Consider the following 19,109-nt stretch of genomic DNA (forward strand, 5'->3'; position numbering starts at 1 on the left):
ATTACACACTGAAACAAGTATACACTTGTATAAAGCAGTTATGATGAGTGGAAAAGTATGTTGATTAAACACATTTTAGTGATCTCTGATAGCTATAAAATTTTTTGGGCAGTTTGTGCCCAAAATGGGATCCTGTATGGCTCTGACTACCAAATTCAGACCAATTTACAGAAAAAGATTCATCTGCTCAGTTGAGTGCAACTTTCTACACAAAAAGAGATTCTCTCTTCTGGTGAAAATTAATGCTCATGAGAGCTGCTCACCATGGAGGAGGGTCTCACCTATTCTGCAATGGTATAGAGAACAGCCAGAGAATGGCTTCCCAAGATTGCTTTATATACAGCGGGAAGTTAGCAGACAGCAGGACAAACTGTACAATTCTGTATCAGCTGGAGCATTTTTGGTACCTCCACTTAGTCCAGAAGACAGGCCTCATTCTCAAGAAAGCTTTATACAAGTTTAAACCTATCTGGACCGCTATGTTTCCTAATAAAAGCTTGGCTGTGGTCCTGTTTTTCTCGTTCTTGCTCCCAAAGTTTTGATTTGGAAATCACAAATTTACTATCCAAAGTTGTTGTCAGGAATCTTAATTACATTAGCCTTATAAAAACAATTTTACCTATCTGTATATGAATTTGATTTCAGCTTACTAAAACATTGCAAGATTTAGAATTTCAATAAAGTGCTATAAATCTACTTTAATATCCTAAACCGAAGTTAGCAAATTAAAAAGTTAAATTATGTAAATACAAATCATCCTTACATTTTGCAAATTGAACTGCAGTTGCTGCTTGTATGGTGCAAACTCCTGAGCCAGTTCATATCCTTCATGGTAAAATGTAAATAATCCTTGAAGAAAGGCCAAGAGCTGAAAAGGTAAAATTGAGAAGCATTATACATTTTTAACTCCGGGAACACTGTGTGCTTTTACATGCAAAAGCAAAGTTTTGCTGAGAAGAAATCCATGATGAGATCTTAAGAAAAAGGAAATGCTACACCTGCTTTTGTGTCATGAAGTTTTAATTTCCATAATAATTTAATTCACTATCTTAGTAATTTTGTCCAGTATTTCAGCTGGAGTCTTTGCTGGTGTGCATTTTCCAAGTTTAAAATGTCAAAATTCAAGTGTTTTTACTTCAAAATATTCTTTCACTTTCTTCACAGTAATTGCTTGGTCTACGACCTATTTTCCACAAATGAGACTCTAGAAAATATGTTTTGGATAGGTTAGCACAACACAAGAAACCCGGACTATTTCTTCCTGCTCTGAAAAAAATGCAAACTCTATCTGGTATGTCTGTGATTAACTCCAACAGAACCACCACAGTCTGCATGTACCCAGCTGAAGAATTCTTTTAAAGTTTGCTTTGAAACAATGCTCAAGTAGTAAAAGGGGCCACTAGATTTCAGCTCTTGAATTAATGCATTCCTGCCATCTCTTAGTTTTAAAAGCCTTCTATAACTGATTCTGCTTTAAATTTTAAGAGTTTTGACATTGCTATAAGTCACCCTACCTGCTGTTAAATTACAAGCATTTAATTTCTTATCATAGACTGCTTTCTTGGTCTATATAATTTAGCTTACCAAAAAAAGTTAAAGAAAACAGAAAAAAAAAAGAGAGAAATTAATTTGGATTTACAATAACAGAAATTTTTAACAATAAAAAATATTTGCATTAGTATATTACACCATTATCATCTGGGCTAACTAACTGGCTCTCCAGGCTGTCTGACTCAGTAGAGAACCACAGGTATTCCAGAGCATAATTCTTTTCCCTTTTTCAGACTTCTCTCTCAGGATGGAATGAATGATCCAATTGAAACATATATCTCTCTTCATTGACTACTGAAGTAGTCTAGACTCAGGCAACAGAAATGCCATCGTTCATATTTAAAGTGTTTGCTTTGTGCTACCAGTACCATAGATTACTCTAAGTGGAATAGTGTAAAGATGTAGTTTTTACTGTGCATATATTTTCTTTAAATTTACTCTCAGCCCTACCTGAAGAATTGTAGCAAAATTGTTCTGCCTCCTCTCTCCCATTACTCTCTAGGAGACTACTGAGAGCCCATTTACCTGCCTGCTCTTTTGCTGCATTAGTAAGTTAAAGCAGTTGGAGGTGAACAGACCATCAGTTCAGACACAAATATAAGGTATGGCTGGGAGAAGGACTCTGCCCTTGGTTTTTACTGCTATTGCAGGAGCAGAGGAAAGCCTGGCCTCAGGCAGAGATGGTGCAAGCCCACAGCTGCCCAGTAAGCCAGTCATGGAGCCTGAAGAACTGAGATGATCTTTGGACACAAAAAGCAAGTTTTTGTGTGGGCCTCTATGCTGGGTGTGAATTCCTGAACCATATTCCACCATCAAACAATGAAGGCAATGCAATCTCAAGAAGAGGGCTCCATATCTTGTGTAAATCAATCTCACCTTAACATGATTCATCTGTCCAGCCGAAATTATTATCTCAGCTAAGGACTGGACCCTGAAATTATTATTATTAAACTGATTATTCAAGTGTTTCTGAGGAAGGTCCAAGTACAATAGTTTATATTAAAAACCTCCAATTGTGCAAACAGACAGAAAGAGCTCTATAATTTTCTGTAATTCTTGACTATAATTCTAATTCTGTAATTCTGGAAATAACTACTTATAGGAAAAGAAAGAAAATTAATCTTCCTTTTTATGAATAAAGTACAAAATATGCAAATTATAACTAAAGCTCTGCTTTGGCTCCAGTTATGTGAAGCCTGTTCTTACACTCTAGACTCAGTTACTCATCAGTGCCCCCAGCTACAATTCCTTCAGATGTCACAGGGCAACTACTCCTGTGCTTACTTTGACTTGGTCCAGTCAAAAGAATGTGCGAATTAACACAGCCTGCGAGCAGGAGCCTGCTGCTAAACCCACCCCTAGTGCAGGAGTCACACTTGGCAAAACTGTAGCCAAATCACCACACTAATGCACACCAAAATTACAATAAAGAAACTTTGTGGAACAAACTTTCAGTACGTCAGCTTATGCCTGACTTTTAGAGCTCAGTTTAAAGAACATTTCAGGAGAATAAATTGTATAAATTTCAGCTTTAATACTTGAAGGAAAACATTTTACATCACATGAAACACTTTTGCAGAGTACAGTGAGAAATACCAAGGAAAATATTTAACACAAGATGGCAGCAAAGCTGAATTTATCTGAAAGCAAAAATACAACAGTAGCAAAAAAAAAAAAAAACCAACAAAAAAAAACCCCAAAAACCCAACCCAAAAAAACCAACCCAAAAGTCGGACAAAAATCTGAATTAATTTTAGTTAAAGTAGTTCACAGGTATTCTGGCAGTTGTGCATTACAGAGGATCTGGCCTTGAGGCTTTCCTGGTTAAACACTCTTTGAGAACTCAGAAAAACAGGAATAAAAGTATTATGCAAGTCCTAGATCAGCATTTTTAAGCTGTGTGCTGATATGACACTGAGGATGGCATTCACTTCAATGTACATGTCACTAGCAATGGAAAAACAGGAATGCAGAATATGCCCTGTGCCCAATGGGCCTGTGCTGCTAGGGCATCTTCAAAATCACTTCCATTAGAACAGGTACAGCCATAGCATTGTATGGAAGAGATTTAAAGCCATGGTCTTTTGCCCTAGGCTCATACTTATAGCGGGATTTTCTTTTTGCTGGCATTTGAAGAAGCACTGCTGCTAAAGGCAGGCTCATAACTTTAAAGATATTAATATTAAATAGAGCAAAAAATATTAAAAACAAGAATAGAAAATCAGCCCCTTTTCTTTTCTAAGAAAATTTCCAGAATGCATTTTGAGGTGGTATTCACACGTTAAGAGGTAGGTTATTTCATCAAACATCACAAACAATGTCTGATGCTTTCATATCAACAATTTTTTATTTTAATAAGTGTTTTATCGTTATCTCATTCTGAGTGCCTAATCATTCACATCAGTAAAGACTGAGGTCTGAACTCCATAACACAAAGCTACTCATCACACCAGTGCCACAAGGATTTCAACAGAGAATCCGAAACAAAATCCAACTACTTCTTGAGACTCTATTTATTTTTATGTAGAGCTGCTGACCTCAAGACTGCCTGGTCGTTTCATTCTCACAGGAAGAAGATTGTACTTAGGTTTCGGATAGGGGAGGAATTTAACCTTTGGCCTGCAGCACATCAGCCAGAAGTCCCTGTCTCCCTGTTTTCATTTTATTTATAAGAAGATAGCACTTATTCTTCAGATTAAAGTGAACATAGTTAATAATGTAGAAAATGCAAGAAAGGGAAACTTAAATTTAATGTCCACTATGAAGTCTCATAGAAATGCATGCAATTACAGGCAGTTTTTTCCAGTTGGCTGTTCTTTTTTTCTTCTCTTTAAATAAACATTTAACTGACCACCCCTCACATTTCAGATAGGTTACTGCTTATGAACTTTGTGCCCTGATTTCTACAGGACAAGGAAGTCCTGGCATCACCAAAGGACAAAGCAGAACTTTAGGAAGGTGTTTGAATTGTTTTACAAGCATAACATCCTCAGAAAGCTCTGTTGGCTTGCACTAGCTTCCTAGGGATCACAAGAGAAAAGCTAGCAAGACAGATTATTGTCACTTAATTTGCTTTATTGTTTATCCAGCTCTAAATTTGAACACTAATTTGTCCTTCAGAAAAAGTTTAAATTCATTATCTATATGAAAACCTGAGGTTTTTTTTTCTTGGAAAAATCAAGATTTAGGAGGATTGCAAATAGGAATATGCCAGTTACTCACACTCGTACACATTAACAACCACTTAGATCAAGATGCAGAGAACAAAGAGAAATCCAGGGCCTGAGAAGCAGCTGCAAAAATCTACTCTAAATATTATAATCTTCTATTCACTGTATGAGTCAGTAGCATCTGTACCTTAAAATCTTTCCTGATATCCAGGAAATAACACACTCTGCTTTTACTGACTCCCACTGTCCTAGCTGTAACCCACCTGGCAATTTTTGCTAGGTTACTTCTCCCACTCTGGTTCTCAGACTGTCTTCATCCTTTGGCATAGAAAAACTAAAGGTCTTGAAAGGATGTTTAACAGATCATTTGATTTTCAAGTTCTACTCCCACATCCCAAACTTATCCTTCTTTTGCATGGGCATCACAATTTCCTCCTTCATTGCACTAACAGATTTATTTTGTTAAACTTTCCTTCAGCGAGTCTGTTAGCAAGATGTCAGACTGAGAATTATTTGAGGACGTGACACTGTGCTGATAACTCAGAGGCACAGGCAGCACATACACGAGAATGTCTCACGACCACCAGAGCTCCTGAGGAGGAATGTCCATATGGACACACCACCAGGCATCATCTGCCATATGCACATTCACAGAGCACACAGAGGAAAATTAATAATATGACAATTCTTTTGATACCTGATTTTAAAGTGTTAGGCTTTCTCCTAATCTAGACCTTTCATCTAGGAGCACATGCTCATATTTCCAACATTTCTTACATAAGCATGAATTTTAGAAAGCCTATTTTGAAGTCTTTGGGTGTTTTTGATTTGTTTTGTTTGGTTTTTTCTATAACCATGGTATTGCTGATCTGTATTTTAATTTACTTTTTCACATAAGGCACATGCCTTATGGGTTTTAGAAAATGTTCTTAATTCAGCACGTTGTATGCAAGAGACTACAAAAAAGAATTCAGTTTTGAGGATTCAAAATTTTATAACTGATATTATAATGTAAGCTCAGTCTATATCCAGATTGATTGTAAATAAATTCACACACAAAGTCAGAAGACATTACCTGCAAGGCCTATCATTACCCAGTCACCAGAGTATTTTCTGTACCTTCCCCTGGACAATTAAGTATGCCATACTGGGCTGGAATGCCTACTCATCTGAGACAGTATGGAAATAGATACATTTCAAAGTAAATTTTACCTATTTTAACTATTGTGCAGTTGCACAATATTTTCCAATGTACAAGGTCTTTTCAATACAGAAAGTTTCTATTACATTAAAGGAGCATAAAGTCTTCTACACTAGGGTCAGAGCTAGGTCAAGATTGCTAGATTTTTCCAGGATGTGAGAGTTTTGCAGAAGGAGACAGAGACACACACTCTGGATTAATCTGTGACAGGTAGAAAAATGTCCTTATTTAGGAATCCGAGCAAAGTTTTAGTCTCTAAGATTTGGCAGCTGTATGCTATAAAGATAGGATTTCTGAAAGTACTGCTTGCTGAATCCAGGTTCATTAGTTTGCATCAATGTCAAACATTCAGTATACAATACTCTCATCTCATGGAAAGAAGGCATCTGAGAAGCTCTCCTTGGTGACACAGGGTGTTAGAGATGTAATTCAACCCATTTCACAGTGAAGAGTGCTGCTTGCTTGCAGTGAAGAGTAGTTACAAGGAAGCTGGGAGATGGTGTGGAGAAAAGTTACACTTGTTATGCTCCTCTCTGACAACCAGGACTCTGCTGTGCTCAGTGTGCCTAGTGTGCTTAATGGGAAGGGACACATGGCACTGGAAGTTTTCTGTCAGGGGCTAGAGGTACAAACTACATCAGGCAACTGGCAAGCCAGCCCTGTCTGTATGACATGAACAGTAGTAACACTGCTACCAGGCCACAGAAATATGCTAGCATGTCATGAAGCTGCTTTTGGACCTGACTGACACAATAGGGAGTTAGGAGTGGGGGACGGAAACACAGTCCAGAAGGAAATCCCAGACTTAAATATGGACACTGAAACACAACTTTATCTTTTTAATGGCACGTCAACACATGCATTCCTTTATGGGCAAAGTAAACTAAAGGCAAATGACTCTGCCAACAATAAGATGAACTTACCTATCCCACAGAAAAAATGATTTTTCACTTTACTTCATGTGTAACTCAGAACAATGTCTGTGTATACTGCCTACCCAGAATATTTAAATTAAAAACTGGCTCAAAATTTAAGCCATTAAATCATGGTATTAGGAAACATCGATTATGTGTTGCACAGACACAACATTACATGATGTCCCATTAAAATGTTACACACACTTCAAGTCATCAGACATTTCACTTCACAGTAGATACTAAACTCTTACATAATCCTTCAATAAACATGGAAAGTGCCCAAGCCAAGATCTTAATGTCTGTCTGTATACAAAGAACCTGCATTCAAAACTTAAAAAGGGAGCAAAAAAATTGGTATTTTAAATTCAATTTTCAGCTTTATACACATGCATTCTAAAGAAAATAAAACATAAAACTTACAGGTTCTACAAATTCAAATTTCTTTTTCTCTTGTACTTCTTGTATTTTAAAAACATATTCTAATGAGGCTTCATAAAAGTTCTGATGTTCTCTGTCAATCTGTGTATCTGCCTAAAAGACAAAATTAAATATGAACAACATTAGTTTGGTCTTGTTATTGCTTTAAAAACGGGTTATGTCATTAAGAAACAGATCTTCCATAAGATTATTTTAAAAGTTTCATAGAGTTCAGTTTTCTGTCTGAAAATTAGAATACCTACTCAAAAAAGCTAAATGCAAGTTTAAAAAGCTAACATTACACATTTCAGCCTATGCCTTTTACTCCTCTTTTTTGGCTTCTTCTTTCTTTTTGCTCTTTAATATTCTAGTTTTTAGGAGAGCCTGGAAAGAAAGAAAGGTGTCAGCAGGTACTTGGAATATGTAAATTTAGAAAAGGAAATAGAAATGAGCACTGTAGGAATCAAGGACAAAGATAATTACTTCTATTGAAATATTTAGGTATCATATGCACTGAAATTGTATCTACTTCTCAGGTTCAAATACCTTCACAAAAACATATTTTCTTTCTTAAATAGGCTGTCATTAACAATGACATCTTGCAACTTATTTTTTTATAGTATAAGTCACACGTTCTTGGAATGTAAACATATTTAAATCCCTAACCTCATAAATCAAATATATTTCAAGTTTTAATTTTCAAGTGACAGCACTGCAAGGCAATACTTGTCAGAAATGCCTGACTAATACCACCCAACATGGAGATCCAGTATCAGAACAGTGTCTTCTGCCTAAACAGCTAAAGAATTAACTTTATCAGCTGATAAAGAGTCATAGGCTTTTATCTTCAATTTGAACAAGCCACAGGAGAGGGAACTAACAGACAAGCAGTGTAGCGCATAGATGATGTTTAAAGAAGACATGAAGATTCCATTCTAATTCATTCTTCCTCATAACAAATCATTTTCTCATGCAAATCCCTTTTGGGCTGTATTAGTTAGACTTTGCTCTTTGGTCAAAATACTACAGCAGATTAACAACATGAATAAGATCACCTGTTTTTGATGTACGTCAGTTGAAATACAGAAGGATACTTCTGCATGTTCTCTAGTTTAATTCTGGCATTAAAATTAACAAATGCAGGGAAAGTGGGAAAGCGTGATGTTGTCTTCCCTTGACAACAAACTTATCAACCAGAAAACACATCATAAAAGAGATTTAGTACTTTTAACAGTAAAAAAGCAAAAAGTCAGTGTTTTCCTTCAGGCAGGATTTGGCCATCAATAGCACCATATATAATTAAGATTGCTTCTCTACTCAAGGACAAGCTACTCTTGTGATTTGGCTGTACAGGATTTTAACAATATTGATTCACCTTCCTAGCCCAGTGTTCTAACTCTGCTTCAACACATGGGCCTCAAGGATATGTTTCAAATCATTCGGTACCAGCATCTCCTTCCTATGTCTATTAAAAAAAAAATCAGTAAACTAATAATATGAAGCTGAAATCAAGCACTCAAAATTCCAATAATGAACTGCTTTACCTTAAAATTAACTCTGCCATTTGCCATTCATATAGTGTGTTTGGCTAGTGTTTTCCCTGGTAGTCTGTTAATAGCTTTATTTCACAATAATTATCACAAAGACAGTGCTACATAACTGAACAGAAGCAGTTGCGACCACTGTGGGATGCGATCCAGCAACGCCTTGCTCACACAAATGCCATCAATGAGCACTTGAAACAGATCTCAGTTCTCTCATTTAATTGCACATAAATAATGAAACATAGTTTTAGAAATTGTCTCTTTTAGGCTTTGCCTCAGAAAAAGTATTTAAACACCTAATTAAATCCATCCCTACTCTGAACAGCATTTAAGCAGGTTGCAGTTGTAATGATACTTACAACAACCAAGTGCCATCTCAAATATGGTTTAGGGCCATAATCACCACCAGGGAAAGGGACTAAATCAGATTTCCCCAAACATATATTCTGTAGAAGCTTATGAATTTGTGTTAACACCAAAGGATTCAGATTTGTAAGAACTGCTTCGGAAGTGATCTTAAAATTTCCAAAGGTGAAAGTTTAATGCTTTTCTGTGAGTTCAAACTGCATGTAAAAAATAAGGAGATCTGATGGATATGATTTTGAGTCTCTACCTGTGTGATGTATAGTTATAGTGAGTAATATTTTCATTGATGTAGGCTATCACCTCAATATATATACCAGAGCTTCACATAAGCTTGGGGACTGATTCTGGAACAGATTTCAGAGAAATAAAATCAGAAGTTCATTAGATTTCTCACATCACTCAATTATGCCCATTTTCTCCTCCATTGTAGGCTTCTGTAGGCAGTGAAAAGATGCTACTGTGAAGCTGCTTTTTGATGCTAAAGGAAAAAAGCCAGTCACCTGTGTAAACTGCACCAGCAGTCTTGCAGGCTCTTAAAATATCCAACATATTTCAGTTAGGTGAATATATGCAAACTACTCTCTACAGAATATGTTTCAACCATCAAACTTCAGATACCTAATTAAGTGATCTCAACTGGACTCAAGTGAGATATGTAGAAGAACCCAACAGAGTACAAGATCTTTGCTCACCCCAGTACTCTTTAACCCACATAATGTGATGAGGTATTAAGAAACCTCATCAATTCAAGGAAACAGTATTTTTCCCATGTAGCAGTCAAAAAATGGTATTTCCACCTCCCTGAATACATGATGTTGGCTTGAGGCATGGACTTCCCATCTCCTGCCCTGGGCACCAAAGCCCCAGCTGCCAGCACTGCTTGGTTCTTTGCTCGTGCCCTGCTCTGCTGTGGGCTGCTCCAACAAACTCCATCCTGGACATCCGGGCTATAAATGGGGCTCATCCAAACCGCTCGGGATGCAAAGCAATTTCAGGTCAGGAATAGGGCTTGGCCTACTTTTACTTCCAATATAGACAGAGGCCAAAAGTCTCCCAGGTTGACAATTTTGGTACTGATTTGCTATTGTACCTTCTCTTACGGTGGGTCTATGCTGCTGATACAGCACATCTACAGCGGCAGAAAATGGCTAAAGACAGAAATGCCAAGTTATGCTCTTTATTCTTTACAAGGGAGGCATCTAGAAATCAGAAACCTCAGCCTCAGCTACAAGATTTTAAATCCAGATATGCCACTTAAGGACACACTGGAAAAAATTATTCTGGTTTTCCATTAGTTTATACTTGTGAGCCAAATCCACTATTATTGTACCATAGTTTACTAGATTCACAGTTGGTACTTTGCACTTCAGTCGCTGCTTTTAGACTGTAATTATTCTCATGTCTCAAGAGTAAAATATTTTATTTATTTTATTTAGCTTCTATTCTAGAACAAATTAGTGTTTAAGCTTACTTTCCCCAGTTTGGTAAGAATTTCTCTTTTTTTAAGCTAGGGTTTAGCCTCTAACTGGTTCTTCATCAAGAACCGGTTCTTTATCAATACCTAAGATATTTGGGAAAAGTGAAAGCTCTAACATACAAGTGGAACAATAAACCAATCCTACATAACTAGCTTCTTATCTAGACTGATTATTATATAGACAGCAACAGAAATTCAGCCATATAGACATTATTAGAAATTTTTAATTTCTAAGCCTTATTTTATTTGAATTATAATATTATTGGTAAACATGAAAAAAAATCCTACAACATATGATTGAGTGATGGTCACACCTTTGGTGAAAATTCCATCTGCAAACTAACCCCCATGATTTAAGATTCACCATGACAACAGTAATCTTATCAAAGTGATTTTTAACTACTTTTGGCACAATTCCCAAAGTGTCATTGATATAATATTGCTGGGTTTATTGTAATTTGCTTCAGAGACAAGTTATATTAATTTCTATCAGCATACTAAAAAGCCCTGGAATCTTTCTGTTAAACCAGAAGTCTTCGTGTTTTGTTTTTGTTTTTTTTTTAAACAGGAAAGAATCAGCCATACAGACTCTTCAAAGCTGAAGTTATAGATACAATTTCGGGGAAATTTCAGGAGCCTCAATTTCAGAATAAGATGAAAAGGAGAAAAAAAGGAAGCAGAAAAGAGCATTATTAAAGTGATCTCAGTTCAGTCTTCTGGATTAGAATTTATGTGAAATAGAAGCGCAATTTCATCAGTTAATAGATTAACTAGCAAACCGAGAAGAAATTAATTGGCTTTCCAGTATTCCACATATAGCTTATAAAACTCACACTTTTATTGTACTAATATAATTCTATTCTTGCAACCAATAAACATTAGCTGAACTTGAAATACATAAAGTTGCAAACATAGAATATTGCTTTGTTCAAATATTTAACTCCTATTTGAGTCGTTTTCATCTCAGTCAAGAATTTATAGTCACAAGCGTGACCAGAAACCATCACAATTTCACGTTAAATAAAATACAGCATGTCTTGAAGAGAACCAGCTTGTTATCATGATTTCTATGCAAATGTGAAATTAGGTAAGAGTGTATTCAGTTCTTACATCTTGCAAATGAGATTCTTTCTTCTTGGCTGACAAATTTAAGTGCTTCTCTAAGATGGAATAATATTTCTCACTTTCCTTGTCAAACTTCTTCTTCCCATCCTGAAAAACAAAGCATTCCCAAGTGAAATATTTGACTAAATATCACAGCTAACTTAAATTAAAAGAAATAACAGGTGCCAAGATATGCCTCACTATTAAACCACTTTTGCTAGTTCCAGTATTTTTAGCGTTGACTTCTTAAGTGGAACTAAAGATAGTAGGAGAACTGCTTCAATTATTAAAAGCAATGGTAAGCAGGATTTTTCCCATAAATAACAAATCCATACAACAGACTTGCATGGTTTCCCATAGTAGACATACATGAGATTTTATGTAAGTGGTATATTTTTAAGCAGACAATTAATACAAAATAATCTTCCCCAAGTTTTTTAAGTCTACCTAACTGCCACACTGTTTTAAAAAACAAGCAAACAAACAAAAAACCTCAACCAAAATCACAAAAAAACCCTAACAAACAAACAACAAAAAACTCCAAACACCTCACCCACACCCAACAAGCAAAAAAGCCCTAAAAAAACCCCTCACTGTGGAGGACACAGATGAGTACAAAATATGTGATAAAGACATAGTCCTATTCTTTGCATTTAAGACTAATACGCTTATTTTCCACCCACTCTCCTAAAATGATGGAAAAGCATATGTGTGGTTGCAAAATGAAATTGGTCCAAAAATCTGTTTCCAATAATATTTTGATGTGTCTGAATGTTTCAGCTTGTCTCATTTAAAAGTTATCCTGCCTTTTTCCTTTCCCACTCCTCTTTGTTTTTCCAATCATGTGCAGCCAATCCTCACATTTCTACCGTAAAACTGTTTTGATACATAATACAAAAGAGCTACTACTTTGAGTAAATTAAGAAACATCTTAGTTTTGGCAAACAAAATCATAATTCATACTTCAAATCTTTTAAAACCTGCTGTTCTGAAATTTAAAACTGAAATTTAAGAGAAAGATAGGTTTCTCAAAAGCATTTCCATTCTTCAAGGTGTGTCAAATTTCAAGAAATAGGAGAACTGATTGAAGTTGATATCCCATCAGGGTATTATCAATAATAAATGTATAATTTTTAATTTAAAAATTATTTATTCCCTAAAAAAAAAGCAACTTTCTGCCAGTGATTTTTATAATCTTAGTGAAGTCCTAATGATTAATAATTTGAATATTTTGAGAAAACAAAAGAAGCTTCAAGACAAGCAGTCCTACTTACCCATGTGCAAAAGCTATTAATGATAAAAAAACCAATTACTGGACATCATGCAGTAACGTCAGGTCATTTTAAGAACCGTAGTGTTTCTCTCCCTGACCTCCTTCTCTCTAGAAATTTTTTTATACAAAAACAAATAACTGGCTCACATTGTAGCACCACCCTGTTTTCCTTAGTCATATTATGGGAAAGTCAGGTCAGTCAGAGAAATAAGAAATAGGAGGAAGATTTTAACAACATGAATTAAAGCTTATCAACCAGCTGCAACAACAAACCACTTAATGATTAGCTCCAGTGACTAAAGCTTACAACAGTAATTAGATTGTTAAACACATCATATATTTTCTATCCTGCAAAAAGTTCACATATATTTAGTATGAAAAATATGCACAATTTAATATTCACACTACTTCACAACAGAGATATCTTCAAAAGACACCAGAAGGAAAATAAAGGATTTGACCCAACAAAAGATTAAATAACAATACAGAATAGCTACTAATGCCTTTTATATTTAATTACAGATAAGCAGATACCAGGACAAAAAGGCAAAAAAGGAAAAAATAAAAGTTTGTATTTTGTTTAGCAAGTGAAAAAAAGCTATAAGAATTATCTTCCAGAATCTTTCCCAAACACATTCTAAAAAGAGAGAAGGAAGAAGGTCAGAGTTGTGGCAAATAACTTGTAAGTCAAGAAATCAACTTCTGTGGGGCTGAAATCATAGGTCAGTTCCACAGCCACAGTTTTAGGGTGGAATCCTCAAGTGCCAGGTCTTCATGATGAAGCAAGAGCAACTTGTGTATCTCAACAGCATGATCAAAGGTGCTGTGTATCTCAACAGCACCTTTGGTCACAAACAGAAATTCAGTTCAGTTGAACACTGAAAGAAAGGTGCAGTTAGTTACATACTGTCTTATCTTCTGAGATAATGATATGTGCTGGACTAGAAATATGAATCAGATTATTTTAAAATCCAAGTGACAAAGCTGTCAAATTCATCAACTTCAGGAAATACTCAAGTTAAAGGCAAACTTGATGCAATGAAAAATGTCAAGAGAATTACTTTTTAGGTGTTTTTTTTCCCCATGTAATTGTAAAGTGGGAAAGGAGTCTGCCTGATTGCAGTATTTAAGCCTTTGGTCACAAGCTACTGGAGTTCAGTGGTGGATAGCCTGTCCACTAGACCACCTACCTCAGAAGGTAACTTGACACAGCCTTGGACAATGAGGTCTGGGTGCTGATAGTGTACATTTGGAATCGATATTGTGTTTGCTGTCTCAGATGTCAGATCAAAGGAATGAGCCAAGGAGCCATGGGCAAAGCTCCTACAGCATTACTTATTTCAGACTGGGATCACCCAGCCCAGCCTGCTCTTCCTTTCCTTCCTTTCCTTCCTTTCCTTCCTTTCCTTCCTTTCCTTCCTTTCCTTCCTTTCCTTCCTTTCCTTCCTTTCCTTCCTTTCCTTCCTTTCCTTCCTTTCCTTCCTTTCCTTCCTTCCTTCCTTCCTTCCTTCCTTCCTTCCTTCCTTCCTTCCTTCCTTCCTTCCTTCCTTCCTTCCTTCCTTCCTTCCTTCCTTCCTTCCTTCCTTCCTTCCTTCCTTCCTTCCTTCCTTCCTTCCTTCCTTCCTTCCTTCCTTCCTTCCTTCCTTCCTCCCCTAACAGATTTATGGTACGAACCATAGGTATTCATCTTGCCTTGTGAACTGTTTGTCTCAGAACAATCACAAGATGATCAATAAGTAATGAGTAACCCTAAGTCTGGCCAGCCACTTGAGCTCATAGTGACACTAACATAACTTTTACTAACAAGAGCTCGAAAAGAGTGTGAAGCTGCCCAGTCAGAGTCAAAGAAAAAGGGGTGAGAACAGGACTTTGCCATCTGAAATACAGCACACCAAATACATGTCAATGCCTAGAGTGGACTATTGATATACCTAATGTGGCTCCCATTGCTTTTATTTTCTGCTATGATCTATACCAAAACCTGTGAATTAATGCATCACATCCTCTCTTTATACGTATAAAAGAAAAACAGAAAATAAATTATCACATATAAACAGATTAGTCCCCCCTGCCTGCCAAGAACAAGAAAAAAACAAGTTCAAATAAACTAATTGTGGTTTTAAGACATATTGTATCTCATGTGAAGCTTCATAAACATCTCCATGGCATCATCCATAAGGAAACAAGGAATTTGAAGGCTCTCATGGTCTTCTGCCAGCTCTCTCCCAGACTGCACCTCTACACTGCCACAGATCTTCTCAGCCTCCACAGTTTTTTATACCAGTTATGTTAAAGAGAAAACTACAAATTGGAGCTTGTCTGTCACCAGGACAACTTCTGGCCCAAGTGCAGTGTTTTCAGAGACAGTACATCAGATCAACTTCTTCCTCCTTTTTCAGATTTTAACTTAAACAAGACCTTCTTCCTTCAAAGGTAGAAGTTGACAAAGTAAAAAGACTAACAGAAATAAAATGCGAGTAAAGATCTCTTGGCAATTTGGACTGCACTAGTGTCTTTACCTAGTGATACTCCTGGGAATAAGTTTGCAGCAGGATAGTGTTTCTGGCATTGCTGTGATTACTCAGACATGTTTCTGGGAAAAATATAAAAAATACTGGCCCCAACAGGTGAGTGAGTTTCCTTTGCTTGGAAGGTCCTCCACTGTGCCAGTAAAACCCACATATTTGGATGTACTGAAGCCTCTGAAAACTGTTTACTTAATACAAATTAGCAAAAAAAAGATACACTCAGAAGCAGGTGATTCATGTTCTGGATGAGAATAAACAGTTTATGCCAAAATAGCTCTTGTCTCACACACTCAGTCAGTGACTCACAGTACACAGGCTCATCCTAAGTGGAGTCACAGACTCAGCTTATTCCTGCTTTAGCCTGTTCTTTTGCAGCCCTCAAAACACTTTACACAGAGCACCTGCCCAAATAAACTATCTGAATCCTGGTCCCAGCAATCTGTGCCCATAAGACTGAGAAATCTACTTTTCCACATACCAGGAGGCTTTCAAAGGAAGTTTCCGTGCAAAAACATCTCCTCAAAGTTTAGGAGATGTGATTGCTTTTGTCTAGATTCCACATTGGATCAAACCCCAAGGAGAAGAAATGTGGTTGGATAAGAAAGCTTGTGCTGCACTGTTACCAGAACAGACTGCACCAGCCATGACACAAAGCTTAAGGCATGTGGCCATAAGGAAGATGCTAATTCCTGATCTCTGTACTGCCTCTTATTCCCCTCAGACTCCAGCTTTCTTTCATCCTTGCACATCTTTCCTGCAGTAAACTTCATCCTTTCTCTTTGCTCTGGAAAAGTATCAACCTTTTCTTTCAAAATATCAGATAGAACATATGATAAAAACTCCCAAATCCGTGTGAGATAACTGGGAGGGTGCAATAAAAAAACTAAGCACAGAAAAAGAGAAATTACATAATATTAATCCTTGGTGTGTTTTACACTGATAAAAGTCAGTCATATAAGTCATCAACACCTTTTGTCTAGACTAAGTCCTGCAGATTTTAAACACTGTAAATGTCTCTGTATAGTTGTTTAACCGTTCTCAGGTGTGTCAAGCCTTATATCAGTTCAAAAATATTTACAGTTTGAAATGTTTCAGATTTCTAGGAACTCCATTAGGAAAGCCCTTAACCACACACTCACCTTACAGCATTTAGTGGAGCCTTACTAACTGCTAGTACCCTCTTGAGAGACTTAAGTCATGTAATACTAGATCCAGGTTTAATTCCTGATTTTATTCTCTCCACTCAGATTTCCTGCATAGTTTTATTTCAAAACTAATTAGAAAACCTCCAAAAAATTATCCTTTCAGAAATAAATTTTGCTTGAGATACTTCTAATTATAGGCATGCCAGTTAGAAGTTTAAGTCAAAAGGTGTTCTTGTATTCCTCTTGTTTTACAAATATTTATGGCTGTGAGAAGTCCAGAGATCAATTGCTGAGAAGTTTATTAAAAAGTTGACTCAAGTGAGTCAGATAGTTTTTCTCCTGTTCAGAAAGATTCTGATTGCATGCCATAACTAACCATATACATGCTACAAATCATTGGCATGATTCCTACAAATTTTACCCACTAGCTGTATTTTTAGATATAAAGCATAAATCATTGTTATATTTTAAAGTTGACTTTCCTTTTCCACAGGAAATATCAAGAAATCTAGTATTTTTATAATGGTCTACCACTACTTCGTGTGTAGTATTTAATGTCAAAACTGTTATATGCATCTTCAGAATAATTACATAAATTATTCCTCTTTATTTTTCCAGAAAAGACCTCTGCTGTCCTTATCATTCACTTCCCTTTTTTTAGTCCCGTATCTGCCAATATAACATTTTAGTGTTATATTTATCTATTAGCTACATCTTGTATCTGTCCATAAAGAAATTTTTTAACTCTTTGTTTGTTGCAAAATTAATATTTAACACTTTAAGAAGCTAATTCGTAAAAAATCCCACAAAAACATTATCCCTGTTGAAACCATAAAATAAACATGTTTTGCAAGAAATTATTTTAAAAGGATCATGAAAAGAAATTAAACCAGAAATCATTGCAAAGAAACTACTTGGAAAAAAGAAGTCAGTACCTTGAAAAGAGGAGAATACCTTAATTAGAAAGCAAGTAAACATTGTGAAACCTGGCCATGATGATTTCTTTCTTCCCATCACCCAGAACTGGTACATATTTTTTTCACCAACTCAAACTGAGGTTTAGGAACGGTAGAAACTGGCACATAAATACAACAGTAAGACTTGAGTATAGATCAAGTCAGACACAGTTGAAGACCTGGAAGGTAACAGTGAACTTTGTGGAGATCAATAAAGCCACATCCCTTTTCTTTCTCTTTGACAACAACTGCAAAAATGTTGATTTTTGCAACAACAGACTGGAGAGGTTCATTGCTAGAATGTTAGACTTCAAATATATTTTCTCAAAGCTATCTTTTTCATTACCTCCGAAACAAAAAAAAAAAAATTTTATTTTTACAAACTTAGTGGGATTTTGTTTGGAGATATGAGTTTGGGGACCATGTCTTACTAAGTAGCAGGACAAACAAAAATAGAATAGTAGTCTAGAAAATAAACTAAACTTAGTTTTGGAAAGATTGATTTGAGCTAAGATCCTATGGACTTCTTGGAAAATTTAAAATCTCAGAGTCTCACAACTGCTTTGAGGAGAAAATAGTGAATTCACCTTCCATTTTATATTGCCTAAGGTTTTGTTGAGCTTTCTCATGGAAGCAGTTAGTGAGTTGCTGGGTTTTGGTTGCTTTGATAGTATTGAAATTATCACTGGCATCTGAGACCACAGGGTGCATTTTAATAGATGTCTGGATAGGAAGAATTCTTTTTGGTAGAAATTTTGATTTGGTATGTGAATGCAAAGGGTTCAAGATCAGGTTGAAAGATGTGACAAGCCTTTTTTTCCAGAAGAAAAAGTGAAAAGGTGATATAAAACTCCTTCCCTCCTCTTACTCCTCCAAAACAGAATTTAATGTACTGTTAGGCTACAGGGTTTCCCCAAATCCATAAGAAAGTCAGAAAAGTTAAGGACATGGTTTATATATCATTAGCAAGTAATATGAAGTGAAGCAAATTTGTACCATAGTTCATAAAGAAATCCTTGTTGATTGACATAAAATAGGGTCAATATATTCATAAATTATGTCTTATGTTCCTCATAACTGCTAGTGAAAACACTTCCAAATTGAAGCAGAATGCATCATGTAGAAAATTAAATGTCCAAATGACTATAAATCTTAAAACCATTTCTTTACTAAAAAAGAACAACCATATGCAAACCATGATGATCCAGAAAACAATATAGTATAAGACACAAATAATTATAATAAAAAGAACATATTGCAACTATGAAGTATAACAAGGCAATAAACTGGGAATACAAGACTGTTTAGCAGCATTAAAGCTATGAAGACAGATATTAGAAACTGGCAGTTATAAAAATAACCTCAATTAAAATCAGGTAAGGAATACATAAAACTGAAATATACTTGAAACAAGCCAAAACTAATTTAAGTTTAACTGGAGTTCACATCTGTGTAAAATA

At 35.9% G+C, this 19,109-nt stretch overlaps 1 protein-coding gene across 1 annotated transcript in view; it reads right to left on the bottom strand.

Moving 5' to 3' along the window:
- ARHGAP42 (Rho GTPase activating protein 42) overlaps window positions 1-19,109 on the bottom strand; it is a 144,514-nt gene that overhangs the window by 37,708 nt on the left and 87,697 nt on the right. Inside the window, exons 5-7 of the mRNA XM_054654655.2 lie at window positions 11,754-11,855; window positions 7,260-7,370; window positions 764-868 (exon numbers count right to left, since the gene is read on the bottom strand). Coding sequence (XP_054510630.1) covers window positions 764-868; window positions 7,260-7,370; window positions 11,754-11,855 — 318 coding nt within the window. The remainder of the gene's footprint in view (window positions 1-763; window positions 869-7,259; window positions 7,371-11,753; window positions 11,856-19,109) is intronic.

The sequence above is a fragment of the Agelaius phoeniceus genome, chromosome 2, assembly GCF_051311805.1.
Source record: "Agelaius phoeniceus isolate bAgePho1 chromosome 2, bAgePho1.hap1, whole genome shotgun sequence".
NCBI classification, from domain to species: Eukaryota; Metazoa; Chordata; class Aves; order Passeriformes; family Icteridae; genus Agelaius; species Agelaius phoeniceus.